This window comes from Anastrepha ludens, chromosome 4, assembly GCF_028408465.1.
Source record: "Anastrepha ludens isolate Willacy chromosome 4, idAnaLude1.1, whole genome shotgun sequence".
Classification (NCBI taxonomy): Eukaryota; Metazoa; Arthropoda; class Insecta; order Diptera; family Tephritidae; genus Anastrepha; species Anastrepha ludens.
The window spans coordinates 58,841,826-58,866,878 of record NC_071500.1 but is presented as its reverse complement, the minus strand read 5'-3'; the positions used below and the strand labels follow the sequence as shown (position 1 = coordinate 58,866,878).

The 25,053-nt window shown below is 36.4% G+C and overlaps 1 protein-coding gene across 1 annotated transcript; it reads right to left on the bottom strand.

Moving 5' to 3' along the window:
- Window positions 1-316: 316 nt before the first annotated feature.
- LOC128861522 (protein scarlet) lies at window positions 317-24,414 on the bottom strand. Its single transcript, XM_054099715.1, has 7 exons — window positions 23,763-24,414; window positions 11,986-12,035; window positions 6,250-6,386; window positions 5,225-6,190; window positions 3,083-3,324; window positions 2,893-2,993; window positions 317-778 (listed from the first exon to the last, which is right to left on the bottom strand). The coding sequence occupies exons 1-7, from the start codon at window positions 24,266-24,268 to the stop codon at window positions 603-605; spliced, it is 2,178 nt and encodes a 725-aa protein (XP_053955690.1). The 5' UTR covers window positions 24,269-24,414; the 3' UTR covers window positions 317-602.
- Window positions 24,415-25,053: the final 639 nt, after the last annotated feature.

Here is a 25,053-nt window from a genome sequence, read left to right as displayed (position 1 = left end):
ATTACAAATGAAACTATTATACCTACGATTTCCTTGTCTCAGCCAGTGATCTAGAAATCAGACCAAACCATAATCCTCACCTTGCCGATTTAGGTTCCTTTTCTCTCCCCCGAGCCTTCTGCGGCTATCGTAACAAAGAACTTAACATGATTTGTATAGGTACCTCACTTCACCACTACAAGCCAGCGTGGGAGATGCGGTTATTTTAGCAGTCAGTTGCATAAAATTTATTATTTCACCTTTATTTCCCGAGCAACAGCCCAGAATCTAAATAGCATAAATGAGAAGTAGATTGAATATTTATTTAACTTGCAAAGTTTCATTTTTATTCAATAATCTTAACGCACTTACAATTACATAAATGTAAATAAAATAGCAGAGCTGTTGGTTCATGCCTACGTCTTGAATAACAATAAATCTCATTAATATACATAAGTGGCAGTTTTCACAAAATAAGTAAATATAAAAAAAACATAAGTTTGCTAAACGAATAAAGGTAAAATTCATTTAGCAAGCAATGCTAAAAAACCAAACAACTCCAGCGCACCGACATCAACAAGCATTCAGCTTTGCCTTCCAGCGCATTATGTCAGAATGGTCCATTAAATCTTCTTAGCGCGACGCCACAGACAGTAATAGCCCAAAATGTGAAATATAAAGTAAATAGCTAAAATCGCAAGCAAATTTCTGTATAAATTGGACTCGTTAAAACTGTATTTGTCCAGCACGTCCTGACCGGTATGGAAGCACGGCAAGTCCTCACTCTCCTCAAAGCAGGCTACAGTGAATAGGTATAAAAGGAAACACGAAGAAAATAATAAATAAATTAAAACAGAAAATTAATTACAATTAAACAATGTAAGAAAGAGTGGCAGAGGGAGGGGAAATTGTATTGCATACTCGGCTAATGGTGGTATGTATGTATGTATGTATGTATGTAAGGTGCATGCAAATAAAGTAGAGTAGTAGCTAACGTAGAATTTAAATTGGTAAAGATACCACAACCTCTGTTCAAGTCAAGTAGGACAGTGAACGACACGGAAATTTAGGGATGATGCAAATATATGAATTTCAGCAAAGAAATAAATCTTAATTAATGAAAAGACGATTTTTTCTATTATCTTTTTAAAGGCATTGCTTTTAGAATAATTAAAAACTACAATTATTCCCAAAGTTTAAAGTCGTATAACAAAAGTTTGGGTGATAGAGCCTTAGGAAGCTCTGCTCATTAGACCAGGTCGGCCTGGCGCATCGTCTCTCTCGCAAAACCCTATTTTTAAAGTGGTCTACTATGATTTCTTAAAAAAATAATGCACCAATTTCGTTTTAATTTGTCATCCTTCTTCAAGATAAGATTGATTAGAATTTGAAAGAAGAATTTTTTTATAACAGTTAATTTTACAAGACAATACTTGGTGTAAATTATACCAAAAATAATAAAAAAAATGTTCATTAATTTCCTTTCGTCCAGGCGACAGATATAAAAGGTGGGGCAATATTAGTCATCTAACTTTTTTACTAAATAGAACAAAAATTATGTTGAGTGATGGAAATCTTTATTTTAACTTTTGCACGCTCCATTGCTTGTCTGTTTGGATATGTACTGCAGCTGTCTAGTTCACAAGTGCCAAATGTGATTGACGTACGATGTCATTTGTAAAAACTATAAATCTTCCGATAGGGTGATTGCTTTTGAGCCACCTTGTACATATATGCATATAGTTTTTAGTAGTTTTTTTATTTGATAAATTTATTCTGAGCGGTCACCGGAAATGAGTTTTCACCATTGGCGGTGTTTTCAAAATTTAGAACAAAAACTTCCGAAGGCATTAGGCAAATATTTAACTTTGATATCTGAGAAAATTTTATCAAAAAATATTAGAAACAATTTAGAAAATATGTATGTTTGCGTTTTTTGCCTTCGAAACCCAAATTTTAAAATATAAAGTCAATAAAGCCAATTTAATATTAAGGTTTTATCTTATTCAGACATTCTTTTTACTTCAAGTCATAATTCCTTAAAGTGGGGTGATAATACTAAAGATTTTTCGGCGAAGGATCTCTAAATTGAAGTTTTTTGCAATCGCCATTTGTGCATATACGAGAAAATAATGAGTGACTCGGCGAAATTGGCGGGACCCTTCTTTGAGACTACACCAAGCACGATCAGTTTATGCTAAAAAAAAGGAGATGTGAGCTTCAACACCATCGAACGATGACTGAAGCGGGCGAACATATCCTACCGTCCCATATCATCAAAACCACTGCTCTCAGAAAAACACATTGAGAAACAACAAAACAAGAAAATGGCGTTACAGTAATGCACTGGCCTTCCCAGTCCCCAGACGGCAACCCCATTGAAAATGTGTGGGGAATTATGAAAATGCATCTGGCCGGAAAGCCTGGTCCTCTTTGTCGATGAGCTACGCAGAAAAGCTGGTTCGAAGCATGCCGAGAAGATGCCAAGCTGGAGACGACGATGGAGAGTACACAGCTTATTGAGTAATTGCGACTTGTAGTTTTGTACATACTTGTATGTAAAAAAAATTTTAAATATATAACTTTTATACTTTATGAATAATCGCGGTTCCTTTTTCTGACACAGACTGATGTATTTCATTACGAAAAAAACCTAAATCAGGTCAATAAAGTTTGGAAAGATATGCACATATAGTTAAAAAGATTATGGAAAGTTATTTCGCAAATCCGCAAATCCGATATAATTATTAGTTTATCTACAAGTCGTTCTTGAAATATTATTCAAATGAGATTGGTGAAACTTTTCAAGACGATTTTTAAAAATAAACTGTTTTTACGAATAATCTTGCAAACTTTTAGATAAAAAGGGTAGCATGTAAAATATATGAAAATACCTGATAAAAATATACTCACTTATATTTTGGACACCAGACCACTGTGCAATCGTCATTGCCTCATTTGCATACAGCATCCACGAAAGAAATTGCGTCCAGTAAAAGGCCATAGGCAAAGTGCTGCAGGTAAATTATGCGAATACATATTTGCGTCCATAATAACGATATATTATGTGTTTGATTTGTGCAGAAACAAGTAGCCAACTCACCTAATTTTAATGAAAATTCCCGATGTTATCATGAAAATATAATCAACAGGTACCAAATATGCCAAAGCTAATGGCACTGAATTGAATGCTGTGGAAAAGAAGCAACCGCAAGCGGTAGCCACATTCATAACCAAAACGATAGATATGGCCGTTATGCTGAAGGCAAAGAATGTTGGCCGTAAACCACTTATCCAATAGCTGATTATAACGAAAAGTAATGGTTCAATAATCATGCCGGGCAACTGGAAAACAGATAATCAGTTCAATCAAAAATGTATTTGAATAGTTAAGCACATATGGATATACATATATGTAGGTACAGGGTGCCCGGTAGCGCAATTAGATTTTCAATTATAAATCTCTGCCCAACCGTTGAACGTATGAGACTATAACGAGCCCTCGTTATTCGAGCGGATTATTTATTCACGAGTCGCTGAGGATGGGTGAACAGCGTGCGTTCGCACTAGAAGCGTATTTCAAGACAAATGATTCATGTACAACTGCTCTCATTGATTTTGTTCAAGTTACAAAAGTCTATGTTTTCGTGATGGTCCAAATGAACATTTGATTTGTTCATGGGACCGAAGATTCCGAGCAACAAACAGCCCACGGTCCGGGCCTAGCCGAACATCGAACATAAATGAAATCATTAAACTCGTCGCTACAATTCCAAAAACTATTGGGCATAAAATATTGATGGACGGTTTTTGATTTCACCTCTTCAACATTCAAATCGTATAAGTGCTTAAGTCTAAAGATTACGATTTGCGTAAATAATTCGGGAAAATAATATTGGAGCGATTTTGTACCGTAAACTCTATCTTTTGGAGGGATGAAGTCTATTCTCATGTATATAGAAGTTTAAATAAGCAAAATTGGCGTTATTGGTCACCTAAAGGACAGAACCTACTATTAGAACATCTACAGCCACCTCACAGTCCCAAAGTGACGGCTTGGTGCGCATTGTCAAGGACCATATTTTTTTTGAAAATCGTCGGGGGTAAGCAATTTCTGTGGACGTTGTTCTTTATCGGCGCATGCTGAACGATTGTTTGTTGCCAATAATGGTAGAAAATTCTTCCTTCTGTCCACACACACGGTTTTAGCAGGAAGCCGCACACGACCAGAGTGACGAAGCGATATTGCGTGATTTCTTCCCGATTTCTTCTCTCTTAATAGTTAGTATTAAGCTGTTTTGTGGCCACCAAGGTCGCTCGACCTAAGCCCTATGGACTTTTTCTATGTCTTCTTCGTAACAGTTATTGAAATAAACTTTTTTATTAGTAACTTTCTTTAAATTTAGATTTTAATTCCTGATTCTGCCACTGGACTCCCTGTGCGTACGAGTATCAGAAAATAACAATTTCTTCGAGAGCAGCAGAAGAAGTCGTGATTCCTCCGAAAACGACAATGTACTTGCACACACATTTCAAAGGGCAAATCTCCTGAGATTATTGAGGCGGTATTTAAAAATTCACAAAAAGAGCCACACTCGGCATATAAAATGTTCTATGAAGACTAGAGGAAGCGTTGGGGTGTGTGTACTGATACTAATGGGGATTACTTCAGAGGGAATAAAATATATTCAATGAATAAGGAAACGCTTTCACTTTATTTGAAAATTCCGAGACTTTTTGAACTTCTATCAGGAGATTTGAATTCAGTGCATGGAAATGCTTTCAGAATAAATATACTCGTACAATGAATATACAAAGATTAGAGAGTTTTGAACAGTTAACAAAATAGCAATCCTAATTATACCCTTTAGCTGTAAAATTGTCCCGAGCTACGTGCGAATTTCGACTAAAGTGTCGTCATTGTTCCAAAGCCTTTCCTCCAAACAGCTGATGACGCTAATTCTAGCCAAATAAGGTCCTTACTGATCTTACAACTCACAATAACAAACTGGCTCCATAAGAATAAGCAGAGAACTTTCTCTGGCTACGGGAGGTTGCGAAGTTATCTCCAGCCTAGTAGCATCTTAGTTTACTTAAAATAATTGGGTATTGATGAGGTATTGTGAAGAGTAGAGGGCAGTTGAAACCTTCGATTGCTCATTTCACGTTTCCTCCTCAAATATATATCTGAGGGCTTCAGCCAAGAAGCAGAGGTATGCCCATAAACTTTAAATTCATCACTTACCATGGCCAATATATAAGCAACATAATACTGTGCCGTTGAATACATCCCAGAGCGTGTTTCACGTAAGAATAGCGGGAATCCTTGTGGAAATACATTCAAAACCGAGTACATCGGGTGATAAGTGTTTTCTGAAATCATTACAAAAAGCGCACCCTGCACCGCCTGCACTCCAAGCTGCGAGACCGTTGTAGTGCCGGCAAAACAAGCGCCAATTATGATAGCCATAGCCATTTTCTGGAAGAAACGCATACGCTGAATAGTCGGATCTCGTAGCATTGAAAGCGAGGCACGATACCAAATGACATGGAATTTCTTGTACCATGCAGCCGATTGAAAGGAATCTACTTCCGTATCGAAGGGATAATCACCCGTCTGCGCCATATGAATCTCCAGATTGACCAACATGTCGCGCTGTTTAGCCGCACCACTAACAGCAAACATGTCACACAAATATTGCGCCGAACGCTGTGAAGCTTGCTCGTAGCCAGGATCTGTGGCTAACACACCAATCAAAAAATCAGCCGGATTATAAGCCTCCGGGCAGTGATAGCCATTCTCAGCGAAAAAGTTAAGCGCATTTTGCGGTGAACCAGTGAAAGCGACGCGTCCATCGGCCAGCAATAAAACATTGTTGAACATATCGAAGAGCTGACTGGAAGGCTGATGTATGGTACACAGTATGGTAGTACCCTTCTTAGCCAAATCGTAAAGAGTCTGTACTAGTTGTTGAGCGCTAAACGAGTCTAGGCCGGTGGTGGGTTCATCGCAAAACAAGATGACCGGATCATTTAGCAACTCGACGGCAAAAGCGAGTCGCTTACGTTCACCACCCGACAACATCTTCTTATCATCACCCGAACCGATGCGGGTATGTGCCGCCGACATTAGACCGGTGCGCTCCAAGAGGTCACTTATGATTGCCTTACGTTCGCTACGACTAACTCGTCGATCCAAGCGGAGATGTGCCTTGGGGGGAGGAGGAGAAATTGATATAAATTTAAAAGCTTTGGAAATCATTTGCTCACCATGAATGTCAAGTGCTCCAGCACTGTTAATGTGTCGATGAATAAATCATCTTGATATACGTATCCGCTAATGCGATGCATAAATGGACCAATGCGACGGCCGTTTATTAAAATATCGCCCTGAACAATGGTACCGGCTAAAGATAATATATGTACATGGATAAGTTTAAGTACGTGCGGAAATACATACATAACTACGAGTACATACATATGTATGTTAAATGTTGCTTGTCTTATCTAAACCTTGATAATCTTAGAAGCGTGAGTATTTAAACATTTGGCAGAGATTGTTAGTCAAGATTAGGGGTGTCCTTATTAATAATATTCGCATTTTAAATTGTGAATCCGAACATTTGTATCTTTATAATTGTAGAAATATTTATGACAATATCTAGATCAACATTAGTCAGCTTTCCAGCTAGTGCACACCTTTATATGTAACTGCACGTCAGAATTTGGGGATTTTGAAAATACAGGGAATCATATACCTTCACTGAAACGCTGTGGAACGAGATTTATGTTGAAATTGAATTGATTGAATTGAATTGAAGATTTTTGAACTGCCGCATAGAAGAAACTCTATCAGTACGAGTTACACTGAAAAATTGGGACAAGGCCTAAAACAAAATTTAACAATGGTCTATTGGGTCACCTCAATGATATATAATGCTATTATATTATATAATACAAGCATTTATAAGCACCATTTCCTTTTCCTTGTTCACCCCCCTTTATTAGAGCTTGCACCCTTTGTTGGGTGCTCGACTGAGCTCCTCCTTCTATTTGTGGTGCGCGTCCGGATTTTTTTCCACGAATGGAGGTACCTATAATTGTATGCCTCCTCCGAGTGGCAGATGAGTTTCATGAAATGCTTTTTCATACTAGTAAATATAGCAATAAAACGAAAATACGTGGTGGAAAACGAAAAACTATATTCTTGGACGGCTTCTCTAAAAAGATCGTTTTTTTTTGTCGGGACAAACTAACAAGTACTGCACTCAGACAACATTAAGTTCATTGTACTGCTCTCGGGTTCCATTTTCTTTTCAACTTTCTTAAAATCTACCCGACCTTCGAAGAAATCTAAGTAGATCTTGTAGTGCGAAGGAGCCGTGGTCGCTTCTTTACACACCAGTGCCAAGTACTTCAAGCCTGATTCAAACGAAGGCCGGGCAGATGAGCAGTTGCCCGCCATCTTATTCTCCTCTCCATATGATGAGCAGAGTGCACTGTCTGAAATGTCTACCTTTTCCATGTACTTCACCCATAGAAAGTGGTCCGTCATCAGCCCAACCAGCTGACTACAGTCCCTTTTGCTTAATGGCAGTGGGTCAGGCATGACAGGTAACATCAGTTTTATCCATTTGCTGCCTCTCTCAACCTACCAAACTCGCTTGTGGGCTGAAGTAACGCGTTAGCTAACCGAGGCTTTCATGTTTGCAGGAGGGAGTGGCAGACCGGATTCTGGGTCAAAGAAGTTGACGTCAGAGCCCATCCTAGCCAAAGAGTCAGAGATCTCGTTACCGACGATACCCACGTATCTCGTGTCCCATGTTACCATCAGGATGTTATGTCTACTGACATATCCATCTATTCCACAACAAAGTTCATTGCTTCATGAATATAAATGTTCAAAAATTACCTAAACTTATCAGTCAGGGCGTAACAGTTCATGGTAGACTAATTGAAAACAACTTTAGATCGAGTATACCCAAGAAGATGTCCCTTTTGACAAAGAGGCACGTCGCTTTTAAGGTAAAATTTGCAAATGATCATTTGAATTGGCTCGCTGAAAAATGGCGCAATATATTGTGAGCCGATAAAAGTAAAAAAAGTGACAATCTGAATCAAACAGTGTACATGAACATAGTGAGAGAAGGTACGCTACTATATGTAAACTCAAGTGGATGTTTCAACAAGGCATCGTTTCAAAATATACTAGCGAAGTAGTTAAGAAGTGGTTATATCTAAAAAGAGCGACAGTCTCCGGACATGATATGCGGAAAATATAGTTAGGTTGACCTTAATCGTCTAGCTGCGAAAGCCGAATAATTACAGAGAGTGTGCTCAACAGTCTTCTCCTCTGAAAGGTCCCCACAGCTTCTGCAATGTGAATTAAATGGTAAACCTAGCTTTCCTGCGTGTGTGCCGATCGTTCAATGACCAGTAAACACAACTACGAGTTTGGAAATTGAATGGCGAGGAGCTCCCGGAACTATCTGCGTCCTGCGCCCTTTGTACTGGGATCAAAGAGTTTTCGAAATAGCACAGGAAGAAATGGATCTCCATGTGTCCTGCGCTTTTCTGAGAAACAAGTTATGCAATTCCCCTTTAACAGTAATCTGGGTAGAAGACCTCTGACACCAATTCAGTCGACTTCTTCCTAGCAAGCCCATCAGCTATTTTATTTCCCTCTATTTCCCTATGTCCTGTAATCCAGATCAGAGAAATGTTATCTGCACACCCAAGAGATTTATTCTCCTCCTTATAGGAGTTTACCAGTTTGGATCTGCACCACGGCATCTTCAATGCCTTGATCGCAGCGCAAACAATTTTAATATATCCGTTTGAAAAACATTTGCAATATTCGGCAGTTTGAAGGAAATAGATTGGCTGATTTAGAGAAAACCACTGCTCCAATACCCGATTCCAACTTGGAACCTTCAGTGAAGGCAGAAGTACAAGCATCAATTCAAAATTTCTCCTCATTCCAGTTCTGCCTACTTGGGAAGTTTCCCCTAAGACGCCCCTCGAACACCAATATAAATAATTATCGAAAATTTAATATAAAACAACTTCAGTCAATTAAGCTTTAGCAAGTGATTAAAGGGGTATAGGCTCAAATTCTTGTAAATCGTTGCAGGCACTTCGCTGACTCTACTTATATTATACTTCAGCCCAAGACTATTTAAAATAATAAAAATATTAGAACAAAGGAGGCATGTAGGATATAGAACATTTACTTAATTTCTTAGTTTTTTTTATAAAAGTAATTACTACTACAAGTAATTTTTTGAGCAACATAATTTTTAAATATTTCTCTAATTACACTGTGTGACAAAAAAAAAAATTAAATATACTTTTATGGAGACCTAGCACAACTTGTGGCTATAGAACAACTAAACAAAATGGTATAGGAGAAATTTCCAATACACCCCCAAAATCTCATTTTATGGCCATAAAACCGTTTTTCAGTAGGTTGATGTGAAGAATCACTCCTAACTTCGCCAATTTCCATCCGATTTCGAATTTGTTTTTTAGTTCGAAAGAACAAAAACAAGCCTTTTTGGCAGTGTGTTGACAATTTTTCTGAAATGACAACTGACGAGACTGTTGGCGGAAGTATTTGGAATTTTTTTATTTTTTCTCTATTTTTTCAACTTTGACATAATTCTTACGATATTATCCGATATTGAGGATTTTTTTTAGTACACTACTGTTATAGCAAATTTAATTTTGCGTCGAATGAGCTATATTTGACTGTAATTGAATTAAAATTAATAGAGTTGTGTGAGTTTTAAGATTTTATTTTTTTTTTTCTTTTACTAATTTGGTATGTAGGTATAACTTACGCTAAATGGGAATAAGGACGTGTTTTGATGCGTTATTATAGATACGTAATATTTTTTGAGTATATAGGTACTGTACTGCATACAACAGAACTGGTTAAAACTTACGAAAATATCTGACATATTATCACACATTTTTTTTTTCAATAGAAATATGAAAAAGCTCCCAAGTGTACCAAAGTTCACACTGTACATTGATTAACAAAAGAAGTTTGTTATTATAATTTAACCTTATTAAAACGTCAAAGTTTTATTGTTTGTTTCATTGAAATTCAACAGATATAAATCAAATCGTTGCCAGAAAAGTCGAATTTCTCCATATTCTCCGATGATGTGGCATCATCAGCCTTATCATAAACCAGATGATTTTTATTTTTATAAAACGGACGTAAACGGTCATCATTATAAAGCTCGAAAGCACATAAAGCATGCTGATGTTGCAACTGTTAAGAACCCCGTAGTCTTGGACGATATGATTGACTCAACTGCAGGAACTGAAGGAAGTTCAACTCATTGCTGATGATGATCAAACTGATAACAATAAACCTGATGATGAAGAGTACTTTCCGTCTGGTTCTAAGTCTTCAGAACGACACATTGTATCAAATTCAGATTTTCAGGATCTTTCTCGAGATTTACTTCTATCGGGAAGACGATCTGAAACGCTCGCTTCTCGATTTAAACAATGGAATTTAGTTGATGACGACTTCAGATGAATGATGATGATCGAATTTCTTTCAGAGAAGTATTCAAAACTGATGAAGAAAATGACAAATTTACCGTACCATACTAAACTCCAAAGGGCCGTTTCCAATGCATTTTTAAGTTTGGAACCAGTTCCGTTATGTACTGCACCGTACCATACCGTACAGTGCTGCACTGCACAATACTCCAATAAATATTATGTGTTTATAATAACACTTGTTATCATTTTCATGCTTCGATGCCTACATACCAAATTTGTAAAAAAAAAAATTAAATCTTAAAACTCACACAACTCTATTAATTTTAATTCAATTACAGTCAAATATAGCTCATTCGACGCAAAATTTAATTTACTACAACAGTAGTGTACTAAAAAAAATCCTCAATATCGGATAATATCGTAAAAATTATGTCAAAGTTGAAAAAATAGATAAAAACTAAAAAAATTCCAAATACTTCCGCCAACAGTCTCGTCAGTTGTCATTTCAGAAAAATTGTCAACACACTGTCAAAAAGGCTTGTTTTTGTGCTTTCGAACTAAAAAAACAAATTCGAAATCGGATGGAAATTGGCGAAGTTAGGAGTGATTGTTCACATCAACCTACTGAAAAACGGTTTTATGGCCATAAAATGAGATTTTGTATTGGAAATTTGGTGTATTGGAAATTTCTCCTATACCATTTTTCTTAGTTTTACTATACCTACAAGTTGTACTAGGTCTCCATAAAAGTAATATATAAAATCACTGTCGCACAGTGTTATGCATTTTTTGTACAAATAAGCAAATTTTTCGAGTTAATCAACCTGCATACCTCAATTCTTAGAAATAATTAATAATTACTACTTTTATACCATTTTATGCGAAAATTTTATTTTTTTCTTTTTTTAGTTTAATAGTCTCTTTTTAGAATTTAATTGTTGCCACTACAATTTTCGTGAACACAGATCTATGTGAATATTTATTTACTACAACATATAATATTTAGTTATAAATTTTAATATGACAAGAGGTACCGGCTTAAAAAGTTACCTAAAGATCTTTTATGTAAAATCGTATGATTTAAGAGTTGTACAAGGTTGCGCAAAATTAATCATCCAATTTTGCGATTGAATAACTTTTTTACTTTATAAAAAAGAACACTATTTTGAGTAATGGAAATCTCTATTTCGGCCCTTTGCTTTTCTGTATGTATATGATAACTGTCTAGTTCACAAGTGTCGAATATGATTGCCGATAGGATGATTAATTTTGTGCCACCTTGAATAATTGACTAATTGCATCATTGCTAAACTTTGAACTCACTGCACTACCATACAATTTTCCCACCTACACAAAGGAGGAATTTTAATGAACCAAATAAATACCTACAAAAACAAGGACACCCCTAATACGCATGAATTCATAAAAACAAGTACATATTTCAAAATTTATTTACTTGCACATATTTGCTTAGTTACTAACCTGGTTGACGGAAAGCGAGTGTAGACATCAGTGTGGTTTTGCCCGAGCCACTGTCAATGTAAAACAAGCATTTTATTTAAATAAATTTTTCAAAAATAGTAACTTAGAACACGTTGGCTTGCTTCGTAAATCTACTAACATACATACAAACATTTACACATGCACGCACTAAAGAACACAAACATTTTAATTCACCAAGCAAGCAACAGCATTTTAGTTGTTTGCGTAAATATCTGCCTCCACTGAGAGCTGCTCGACATAGGAGCGTGCTTGGCACACACTCACACACACGTCTATAGTTTATAGATATCTTGCTTCAGATCACTGCAGTGCACTATAGCGTTGCATATTTAGGCAAATGTTGTGCTTTTATTTTATTGTTCATTTTGTTTTTCTTCTTTTCTCTTGCAACACTCATGTTTTTGAGTAATTAATTTTTATGATGTTTTTAAATGCTTTCAGAGTTTATCTAAAGCTTTTTCATAGACACAACTTCTGTTTGTACAGACATGCACGCTTTGATATACTTACATACATATGTGGATTTTTATTTCGGGGAAAAATAAATTTAATTTTCTCTTTCTTCAGGAAGGTTACTTTAGCGCTGTTTTCTACTCTGGTATAGGATGTCCGTATTGCTCAATGAAATGCTTTGAGCTGCATTGAGAGTTTTATAAAAAGTTTGACTTTTGAATTTAAGATATTTAAAACTGCAGAAGCAGCGTCTGCCTAGTACAGTAAAGTTTCGTCTAGACAGAGCTAGAAGGTTGCCTTCAATTACGTATGAGGTACAAGGTGGCGCAAAATTAAGATTTATAATTTTTACAAATAGCGTCGTACGTCAATCATACTTAACTCTTGTGAACTAGACAGTTGCCGTCTAGTTGACTTAATTTTATTTTTAAGAATTTAAAGAGTAGGTATTAGTTCTTTTATATCATATGATCCCTATCCACCAGTGCAGATATAAAAGCCGTTCGAGAAAGAATTCGCAGAAATCCCCTTAGAAAGCAGGAAATCATGTCTCGACCAGACCCACGTCAAGACTAATTAGATATGATCTCCACATTCCATCCTTCAACTGGTAATCTTTTGACGAAAATTATACTCGACAAATGTTATACAAAAATATTCTTTTCATACATGAAAAAATGTTCATTTTTAAAGAAGTTTTTAACAAGCAAAACGACAAAATCTATTCTAAAACTTCTAAAAAAGCAAAAAAATGTTGGAAAGGTTTAGCGTGGCCACCATCCTACCTCCGTAATGGTTTGGTGAGGAGTGTCTTTTGAAAGCGTTACATTTCTTCAATTTTGCTGAAAAGGGGTTAAGACCGGGGAAAAAGTGTATTAGGATGATGTCTTCGAAAACGTGGTGAAGCAGTTGAGTGGCACTGTCTTCAATGGAGAGCGTTAGATCTTCCAGCAAGATTCCGCTATGGCCCAAAAAAACAAAAACCACCCAGCAGTGGCTAAGAAAAAAAATCTGGGTTCATAGCCGCAGAAGATTGGCCGTCTCGAAGTCCAGATTTGAATACATTAGACTAAAGTTTGTAGTCAAACTTGAAGGTTACGGCCTGTCGAAGACCTCACAGAAATTTGGGGAGTCCCAAACTATTTGTGGTTCGAGCAGCGACGTCAATATCCATGGAAACCGTGCGTGCTGCAATTGCTGAATGGCCTAAGCGTTTGAAGGCTTGTGTATAAACAAATGGTGACAATCGAATGCTAATTTAAAATTACTGACTACATTAAAAAATTTTATAATTTCATATCTATAACGGGCATAACTTGTAACAGAACTAAATGCATATATATGCATGTATGTATGTTCCCGCAAATGGCTTGACGAAAATGGAGGCTAACCTACATTTTTCCCCATTTGTTGTTTTATTTACTATGTACATGAATATAAACATAAATATAAAAATAGGTACAGTAGGCAGCTCTAGAGATGGCTCACATCGTCACTAAATGCGTGCATACTTCTTTCGGAAATATTTACACCCATTGAAAATTAACCAAAGGAATTCCTTCCCGAGGGGGTAGGGATATTGCTACTAGAGTAATATTTTCACTAATTTTGTCGGTGCCTGACTAAACCTTGAAGATGTGCTTCCTTGAAAGGTCTGAGCCTTAAAGCCTGCCGAGGGCTGGTTACACACAAAGCTTGCTTTTTAAAGCTCGCCTTTCCTTTTGAGGCGTAAATAAATGGGTGTGCTACCAAAGTGTAGTGTCCTGCCGGAAGTCGTGCGAAATTTTTCGACTCATATAAAGTATTTTAAGAGCTAGTAGAAAGGTATTAGTTTGATACAATTAGAAGAAGTCTTTGGCTTTAGCATGCTATAAAGAAAAACGAGCGTTCCAGGCAACAAGTTTCTTCCCAAACTTTCTCAACTGTACTGCCTTCACTTAATTTTGTACTATATTTTCATAAGCTTTATTTTATAGTTCGGTTGCCGAGAGTGCATTTGTGTCCATTGTTTCATACTTCTTATTATACTTTTTTTCATGGTATTCTCTTGCAGATAAAGTACAATTTTCTGGTGAGCCTTTATAATGTTTTTCTTTTTTTGGCTTTTAATTTCTTTATACTTTCTAAAGAATGGGAGAATGACTATTTTAATTTCCTATATGAAGTATAGTACATAATTATAATTATTGAATAATTATAACTTCAACAAAAGAATACTATTACAGAAAGTATTTCTAATACACAAACAAATTTAAAAATAAAATATAACCTCTTCTGAGAACACTTTCTATTTTACATAAAAAAAATCAGCATTAACGGTACAATCTTGATTTTCTAATTAATTAAATGTCATTTAACACACATTACCACACATTACTCCTTTTTCATTGGATTATTCCCAAACATATCAATTTGAGGTCACAGCTAATTTCTCCTGAAGCTGTCTAGATTTCGCACTTCTGTGCCACTGTCCTACCCTATCCAGACGAAGATTCACCACTTTAGGGAGTCGATTCTTTTATGACTTGGAAATAGTGGAAATAAGGGATCTTCCCAACTCTCTGAAAAGCTCACATAGATTTTAAGGGCGCTAGGACATAGTCACCATGCGGTATCACAATGCACCATGTGCCTGAGTGGGATTCATGGTGTACAACTGCTAAAACTTAACCTAACTTATGAACACTGCTGGTAATCAATAGAAAACAACAAAACAGCTAAGTATAAGGTTGCGCAAAATTAATCGTCCTATCGGAAGATTTATAATTTTTCCAAATGGCGTCGTACATCAATCATATTTTATACTTGCAAAATAGTTTACTAAAGTATGCCAACAGACAAGCAATGGAGCACGCAAAGGTCAAAATAGAGATTTCCATCAGTTAAAATAATTTTTTTTTTTTTAGTAAAATAATTACTCAAAACCAAATTGGATGATTAATTTTGCTCCACTTTTTATGTACATGCATATAATTTATTTATAATTTGTACGAATGTGAATGTGTTCTTCTGAATGAAATTACTTCGTGTTGCTGAGTGCATGTGTAAATACTACTAATGTGCTCAGGTAAATATTTAGTTGGGTTAGTTAGTTGGTTAAAGTGGCGACTCATCCAGAATCCAACTAGCGCTTCTGCACCATTTTGTTGCCACATCCTGGCTACCAACTTGTTTAACGGTTAATTACAGCATGCTATATCCAGCCTGTGCGGTTTAAGAAGCTTATTAGGTTATTGACATCTAAGCCAGACAGTTGTTCGGGACTCTTGAACTATTGTTTACCCACGGTTAACATTCTCTCCTTCCATAAGGCAGGGTTTGATTTGAGACTTCTAGAAAAAAAGTGGGGAGCTGAGCTCTTCAATATTTGATTACCAATATTGCATGCATTTAACTATTCATAAATCTACCACACAAAAACTATTTATATGTCATAGAGCGTTTTTTTTTAATTTAATACGACTTTCTGTTAATGAAATGAAAAATGATTTTCATTTGGCTATTTCATTGTCTTCTGCTTATAAGTCATTACTTTCTAGCTTTGCTAGCTCAAACCTCTTCCGGTATAGGGGCAATGGCATTCCATTTATTCATTTCATGTTTTGCTCTTTAACCACCAGAAGCCATAAAAGAAACGTAATCTGAAACTTGACCCGGTTTTTGCAACGAATGCAACACATTCACAGAAATCCAGTAACGGGTAATAAAGTATGTAAGTGGGAGTGTAAGCAGATTTACGTAAATACCCGGTCGGAAATGGTCATGTCTAGTCATATACCCGAAAATGTGTCGACTTTGGGCGCTAACCATTCTAGGATGCATCTTTTTCCGCACAGCGATGTTCGTTTACACATGCCAGAGTGAGGTAAGAAATGAAGATTACCCTGCCGTTGGGTGCAATGCCCTATGCAACAAGATTAGGCGCAGTGTGTCAAATTATATAAGTACACATAAATTTAAAGTTAAAGTTAAGTTGAAAAAAAATATAAATATAAATAAATAAAATATTAAATTAAATTGTCATTTTTCATATTATAAAAATCGATGGAATATATTTAAGTACCAAAAAGCGACTCATAGAAAGGTTTGATATAGTACATCATTACAGCAAAAAATCGTCGCTTTTATCAACTAGATCAGCTGCACTTAACGGAAGGTTACACGGGCATTTGCTTCGTTCGCTAATTTGTAATCTCTTCCAGTATCAGTTACCGGTCACGAACTTCTGAATCGCCATCCACTTAGTACAAACTAGTAGTCCGAGGTAAATTTACTCCCAATACTTTCGATACACATTTTTAGCATAAGTATGTATGTACATATATCTCCTTGTCCTATGCAGTTGATCATCGGCACCGCAGCATTACCGTGAAAATAGCAAAACACGCATAGGGGGACAATAACAATTAACAACTAAGAATGCAAAATAAGCGAACTTAAATTATATAAATTACCATTTTATTTTCAAGTATCTGATGATAGTTGCCTTAATTGTGTCACATAGTCATTTATAATTATACTAGGTGTGCTCAATAAGTATCGCGAATTTCGAGTTTTTTTTTTTTTTAATTATTTACTTATTCACTAATATCTATTTTGTCCTCTTCAAAGTAATCCCCGTGAAATATTATGCATTTGTGCCAACGTTTTTTTCAATCTTCGAAGCACTTCAAAACATGATTTTTTATCTTATTCAGCTCCTCCTTCGATACTGTCTTTATCTCGTCAATCGTAGCGTAGTGTCGTCCTTTCATGGGCCTCTTCAGTTTCGGGAAGAAGAAAAAGTCACAGGGGGCCAGATTTGGGGAATACGGTTGCTGTGGCGTCAATAGTGTGTTGTTTTTGGCCAAAAAGTCGCGCGCAAGCAACGATGTGTGAGCAAGGGCGTTATCGTGATGCAAGAGCCAATTTTTGTTCTTCCACAAATTCGGACATTTTTGGCGGATTGCTTCTCGCAAATTGCGCATAACTTGCAGGTAATATACTTTATTGACCCTTTTACCCTGTGGCAAGAACTCATGATGCACAACGCTCCTGCAATCGAAGAAAACTGTAAGCAAAACTTTTACATTCGACCGAACTTGGCGCGCTTTTTTCGGTCTTGGTTCGTGAGGCAGCTTTCATTGAGATGATTGAGCTTTCGTTTCCACGTCATAACCATAAACCCACGATTCGTCACCAGTTATGACCCTCTGGAGCAAATTTGGGTCGTCGCGGACAGGGGCCAACATCTTATTAGCAATGTTCATGCGATGCTGCTTTTGGTCAAAATTGAGCAGTTTTGGTACGAATTTTGCGGCGACCCGTCTCATGCCTAAATCATTGAAAAAAAATTGAATGGCATAATCCAATCAATATGTCTAGGTACTCAGCAGCTTCTCTAACGGTGGTTCGACGATTGGCCAATACCATTTTTTTCATTTCATTAATTTTTTCGTCTGTTGTTGAAGTGCTCGGGGTCCGGCACACTTTTCGTCGTTCACATCTTCTCGGCCTTCTGAGAATATTTTGTACCACCGATAAACGTTGCTGTGGTCCAAAGTAGCTTCTCCGTATGACCCCGCACTGAGTCAACATTCGGAATGCAGGTTCTTTGATCTATCTTTTGAATAGATAAAAATCGAAGACGAACCTAAACACGTGCAAGCAAAGCAGCTGTCAACAATTAACTGAACGTTCAAAATAGCCGAACTCGTCGGCATGAGTGAGAGACTTGCGTACGAACATATCGCCACAAAAAAATTTGAAATTTGAATATACGTAACCTGTGAAAATTCAAAATGTGCGATACTTTGAATACACCTCGTATTTCATGTATCTGAATAAATAAATAAATGAAATAAAATTTAGTTTTCTTCCCTACAATTTATTTTATCGAATTTTTCAGCCATAAAATGTACAATTTCTTTGTTGTTGTAAGAAGGTTTAAAATGAAATTATTTTCAATCAAAATTGATAAAATTGATCTAATTGATGGCGTTGGCCTAAAAATATATGTATGTTAATAAAACGAGAGCTATAAACATCAACATTTCTTCTGCATCTTTCAAAGTTTACGACAAACTAATTGAAAAGGTGGACGAGCTCACATATCAGGATAGCGATAGAGGAGCAAATAACGACATTTGGTATTCGAAACAATTGATCACAAATACCAAATTACGATTGTTCAACTCCAATATCAAAGCTGTGATGCTCTACGGCTGGTTGGCGTCCAAAGAAAAACCGAACAAACTGCAACAAATGCCTGCGTACAATATTGCGAATCTCCTGACCGGAAAATTGGAATTCCAACGAAGAGCTTATGAAGCGGATTAAGCAAAAACCCATCAGTATTGAAATTAAAGAAAGAAAGTACAGATGGCTGGTACACACCTTCCGGAAATCCGAATATTCTCTTAGTAGGATGGCAAAGGTTTTTAGTGCAAATCTGTCAGTTAACTAAGTGGCACAGTATTGTTTACAAGCGCGCGGAAGCATTTTGCCAAGAGTCAACGCGAAAAAAGAAAATCAGTAATGGATTTCAAACGTAATAGTGTAATTGCATTATATTTGGCTGGAAAATCACAACCAGCGATTGTTCGTGAGCTCGGGCACCTTAAAATATATTTACTTTTTATTTATCATACCATTATTCTTTACAATGATACTGGTTACATCGCGAACCGTCATGGAGGTGGTCATCAAAAGACTGCAAAGTCACGTGAAATGGTTAAAAAGGTGGAGATGGGACTTAAGCGAAATTCCCGACGAAGTGCCAATCAAATGGCGAAAGAACTGAAAATATCTGACCATAGCAAGAATTATTATCTTAAAGTCAAGCCTTACGAGGTCCAAAAGGCGCTTTATCTCACACCAAAGCAGCAACATGTCACACTTGAGGGAGCGAAAGAGTTGCTTCGCTTGGCCGAAAGTGGTCAATTTCCGAACATTGTGTTTTCTGACGAGAAAATTTTTCGAATTGAGCAATTCGTAAACTCCCAAAGCGATTGGGTTTACTTGAGCGTCCGTCCATACGAGAATTTGATTCATCGATTGGCCACCAGGAGGCAGCACCCGCAACATGGTTTGGGAAGGGATCCGATCGTTTTCATCGAGCCTGGTGTCAATATAAATGCGAAATATTATCGAGAAAGTCTTCTGGAGGTTGCTTTGAATCCGTGGGCAGACAAATGGTGGCAGATGGTGGCAGACCAACAACAAACCTTGCACATTTCAACAATACTCGGCACAAAACTCGAGCAAAAGTAAATTGGTTCTTAATTTTGTATTATTTTCAAACATTTCCTACTTGGAATTGAATAAAAGTAATTTTCCAAACTAAATTTATGGCCATTTTAATGGGTTACACTTCTAAACGTAACGCGAACATCATCCGTTCACTGCGTTTTGGGTGCATCCCTCCAACTTTTTTTAGCGGATAGCTACAAAACGAAGCGCTCAAGCCACAATATTATATAATTGTTTAAGGATGCATAGCTGCGTACACGTATTTATAAGCTACTTTACATACGTACGTCCAAAAGTCATACCTTACAAAATTTCTAAACGGGTGGCTACATCGCTGTATAATTAGAAATATTTAAATCAGCGACAGGCAAAAAGCGAATTGAAGGGGTAGTTAAGGTGGTATTTAACAGCCGTATGCCGCGACGGTAGTCGAGTGTGATTGCTTTGCGGTATTGGCGATTAGTTGGAATAACATTTGCTCCTCGGCAAAAAATGGAGAGCATTCGGGAGCAGTTATTTGAGTCATTGTGAATTAAAATAGGTATAAACATAGGTATATTTACATACATTAGGGTGGCTCATAAAAACGTCGAAATAATATATCAAATATTTGTTACCATCTCATAGATTTGTTCTTTGAAAATATGCGTTTTTATTTAATATAAATTCGGTTAATATTTAATGTTGTCGCAATGCCCATGAGATTTTTTCCCCCACTTCATATGGGAAATAATAGTTTGATAGCAATTTTATTATTTCACATTGCAATATTTTCAGTACTTCTACCGGTGTACCTAGCACTAGCATAGAATAGCACTAAAATTTAACGACTATACCATCCACCGGTAATCTGGTGAAACGATTATTACGTTGCTTGTTAACAAAATTCACCATAATAAAAAATAATATAAAAATAACGTGGCATATCATAAAAAAATTAGAGTGACTTTGTCTTTGAATACGAACGATTTATGGCCCTATTTGAAAGCCCTATATTTACAGCTTACTCATGTCGAAATGCTGATGCTTCATACCTGTGTGTATGTAAAATGTTTCGTACACATGTTGGCTATAAACAAAGTTTGAAGTGCTGTGTTTAAGGCCTATAATAAGTTGTATCGTAAATACTAACTATTATGTGGGGATTACAAAATAGGTGTAAAATTAAAAATTTTGTCGATAGCAAAATTTACGTTACCACCACAGTATATACCTGGTAGTATACGGTTGGCACAAAATTATAATTATTTTGACAAATCAGCTTTTTCATTGCTTAACGCAGTAAGGAAATTATAATAGCTCGTTTCTGTGACAAGTCGATGCAAATTGCTTTATTAATAGTGAAAAAGTGTTTTTGTAAGCATTAATCGGCAAAATGTGGAGCAGTAAGGGAAATGGTATGTATGGAAATCGGTAAATTCCTTGGGAAATGGAACCAACAATTGTTTGTGGCAAGAATAAGAAAATTAAGCGTGAAACCCGAGCTGTAAATACAGAAATTTTAATATGATAAGTAGATATTTATCTTTCTTTCAGCGAGTCTTTCAAGAGTGTCGCCTAGAAGTCAGTAGTGAATAATTCCTACCCTGTACCCTTTTATGTCATCTATGATATTTATACAATTTTACACGATAGAACAACGCGTTAAGATTATTGAAACTTATTATGAAAAAGACCGATGTTTAGAAACAACATATCGCGAAATTGTTGAAAATATGGAAATAATCGTCCGAATGAGTTGACAACTCAAAGGATGGTGAAAAAACTTCAAGAAACTGATTCCGTTGAGGCTAGAAAAAGAACTGGTAGACCAAAAACTGTACGTTCTACTGAGAATATTGTTACTGTAGTGCACAGTGTTGCTGAGCTACCTTCAACATCGATATCTGCACGTTCTAACCGATGAGGCGCTCATAAATCTACTGTTTGGCGGATTTTACATGTAGACGTGCTCCTATGGTGGGCATTTAAATAATGCTACATTTCACATATACTTATTAAGAGCTGTATTTTGAATAAAAATAGTGAAACCTGAGGGGCTCTAAAATTTAAAATGCTTTATTTTAAAAGAACATTTAGGCGCGACTTTTACTTTCTAAACATATCGCTTGATCATCGTACTGTGTGGGTCCTCTTATTCACATTTTCTGCCAGATCCAACCTTTCGATCAATATTTAGATTCACACTAAAGTTTTTCAAATTCCAGCTCACAGTTTGACGATACACTTGGTGTTGATAACTTTTATGTAACCCCATTTCGCTTTTTGTTGAAAAATTTTCACAATAAAGTCATAAGTTCAAACACTGTAAAATAACTTGTTGATTGTGTGTTTGATAAACAAATAAAATAAATGAAGTCTGAGTTTCCATTTTTAGCAAATACTGTCATGGAATAAAGTAAGATTATTTAGGCTCCATCTGACATTAAAAGCAAAGACTTGTTATATAGATTTTTACTTATCTGATACTTGATACGAAAGTAGGAAACAAAATACAATGTTGTTATATTTCATGCACACTCCTAACCACATATCGCTCAATTGTTGCAAGAGTAGCATAATCAAAAAATTAATTGTTTGTAGTTAAATATGCAGAAATAACCACCAGCTTTTCTTTTATGCTTCGTAAAAAACGGATAGCGACAGTATCTCATTACATAAAAATGTGTATTAATAGAGAGACACAGTAAATAGCAAACTTCGAAGCCGTTATTCTTCACATGTTTTTTTTTATTATGACCCTCACGCGGTCTTACTGTTCATTCTTTAGGTGTAAAGTAGTATTTGTTCATTGCACTATTATTTCTAACGGTATTATGAAATTACAGGTTCTGTACACCACTTAGTCTAACGAAAAAGTTTAAATATCTTATCGAAATTCCACCGGCACTCTCACTAGTTCTCTTACTGCTTCTTATACTTTTCTTTTCTTTCTTTTAAACACAGTTCATCCCATTTATAAAATACAACTTTTAAACCAGCTTCATTTCATTTATTTCAAGTCAGATTTCTTGTGATTTATGCAGCCTTTTATACGTAACCACAGTATCAAATATGACTGAGAGAAGGCACAAAGAAACGCAAATTTGCGAAAATTTTTAAACATGTATGGAATATTAATTTTTTGGCCGTGAATGGGTTAAGTTTACTTTTTTCCATTTTAACTATAAATGAATTTCTGCCTTCATCTGATTAAAAGCCGTGCGGACTTTTCTTTTCGGAAAAATGCACTTACTACAATAATAAAAGAAAAGCGTTTTATAGGGCCGATACTCTGAACGACATTCTGGTCTACGAACACTCGAAAACAATCACCAAAAAAACTCATTCAACATTCATTAAGATCATGCAAAGTGTTGTTTGAGTCAGCAGAAGACTATTTTGAACACAATTAATTCGCTTTGTAGGAGAAATAAAAAAAGACACTTATTGCTCTTATTTTTAAAAATTTCTTATTTTTCGAATCTTATCAGCGTAGTGCTGTCGCTGTTTTAGACTCGAATAGTTTTGTAGATAAAATCTCCTAATCTGGTTTCTTACGTTGATGTCTTAATTTTAATTTTCACTTTCTCCTTTGCACTATACGCATATAAGTATGTATATTTCCGCAAATACATACAAATTGCCCATTTAGGCTCATCCACTTATCTTTTCACTTAAACGATTCGCTAAAATCCAGACGGTGTTGAATTTATTGCAAGACAAACAAGCAGCAAAAACTGCTGACGGCATTATCAATTACATTTTTTTCTGCAATTTTTTTGCAAGAACATAAAGGCGCGCAACGTAAAAAGGTAAGTATTTTTATCTTAAAAGTCATGAGAAGTCAGAATTTTTCCATACAACCACAAATATACCATCTTTTACTTTCCACCGACGTACGTTCAACGCACAAGCAATCAATATTTTACAGAAATGCGCCAGGGCTGTGCAAAAGCCACAAAAAGCAATATTGGCAAAGGTGTTGACGGTGATAAGATAAAAGTCCTGCCATGCGAGATCACGCATACACAGAAACACACATTAACTCCTTTTTAGCACACACTCACACACACACACACACATGCACCCACCTGGAGCCCATTAAAGCCATCAGATTGCCCGGCTGCACCGCACCTGTCGAATTGTTAATGATGCGCTTCATTTTGTGCAAGCCACCACCACCGCTTGCATCATTCGGATCACCCGTCGTATAGACGCACAAATCCCGCCAAACCAATGTAGCACCCTGCTCGGTGGGCGACCATTTGCTATAGCTACGCAGTGGCAAACTACGTTCCGAGCTATTACGCGTCGATGTGGTGTGTGGGGGTGTGCTGGAAATATCGGTGATAGCAAGGCGGCTGTCAGCACCATTTACGCCAGGACTAGAACCAGCCCCACTGCCGCCATTAACGCTGCTGCCTCTATGTCCATTATTATTGTTGTACTTGTTATTGTTATTGTTCGGTGCTCCAACGACATCCTGCATCTCAATTTGCTCACCAGCATCCACGTGCTTTACAGTGTCGGTAAAGTCGGCGTGTGGCGGATTAACACTTCCCGCTTGCTCTATCATGATGAGATTATCCCTTAACATTTTTATAGTTTCCTTAAAGGATTTTTCGCTATTTTATTTCGCCTCCTTCGCTCTTGACAATTCTCACAAAATGTTAGCGTTTCTGTATGCTTGAATCTGAAATGAAAAGCGTTCACGTATTCGCTATTTATCGCGCGCGGCGAGCAACTGATTGTTAGGTTTCTGCGAAATTGACTATGAACCTTGGGCAACAAACATACGGATCTTTTAAATGGATCTACATACAAACTGGTACCACTTACACATATGTACATAAGCAGATCTCAGTGGAGATGTGTGCGCTACTCTATATATTTTATTTCTAAGTTACTTGTGTTTAGTCCAAGGCGGAAACAGTAAACACAAATTGTCTGTCCTCTAATCCCACTGCCGTCGTTGAAAGATATGCATGAGTGGCATTCTAACTGTCACAAACTTATCCCCTGCGCTTGAAAGGGCCTCTACATACTTAGTATATATATTAGGTAGATGCCGGCCGGCTTACAAAGCTGCCCAGATAAAAGTTTAGAGCAAAGCTAATGTTAGGTAAATTATTAAATTTAAATTAAAGGTACAAGTACACCCCGAATTGCAGTGTAAAAGAGGTGAAGTGCTACTTACACAGGGTGTCTCATTAATACTTTCTAATTTGAAATTACAAAAATCCCTACTCAGGGTATATTAGAAAATGTTTGATGATTTACTGTCATAAATAATGAAAATGTAAAGATATTAACTAATTAGTTAGGTCAGGTTGGATGATTGCTTTCAATGATAAGAAAGTTCACTTGTCCGTGAATCCTAAA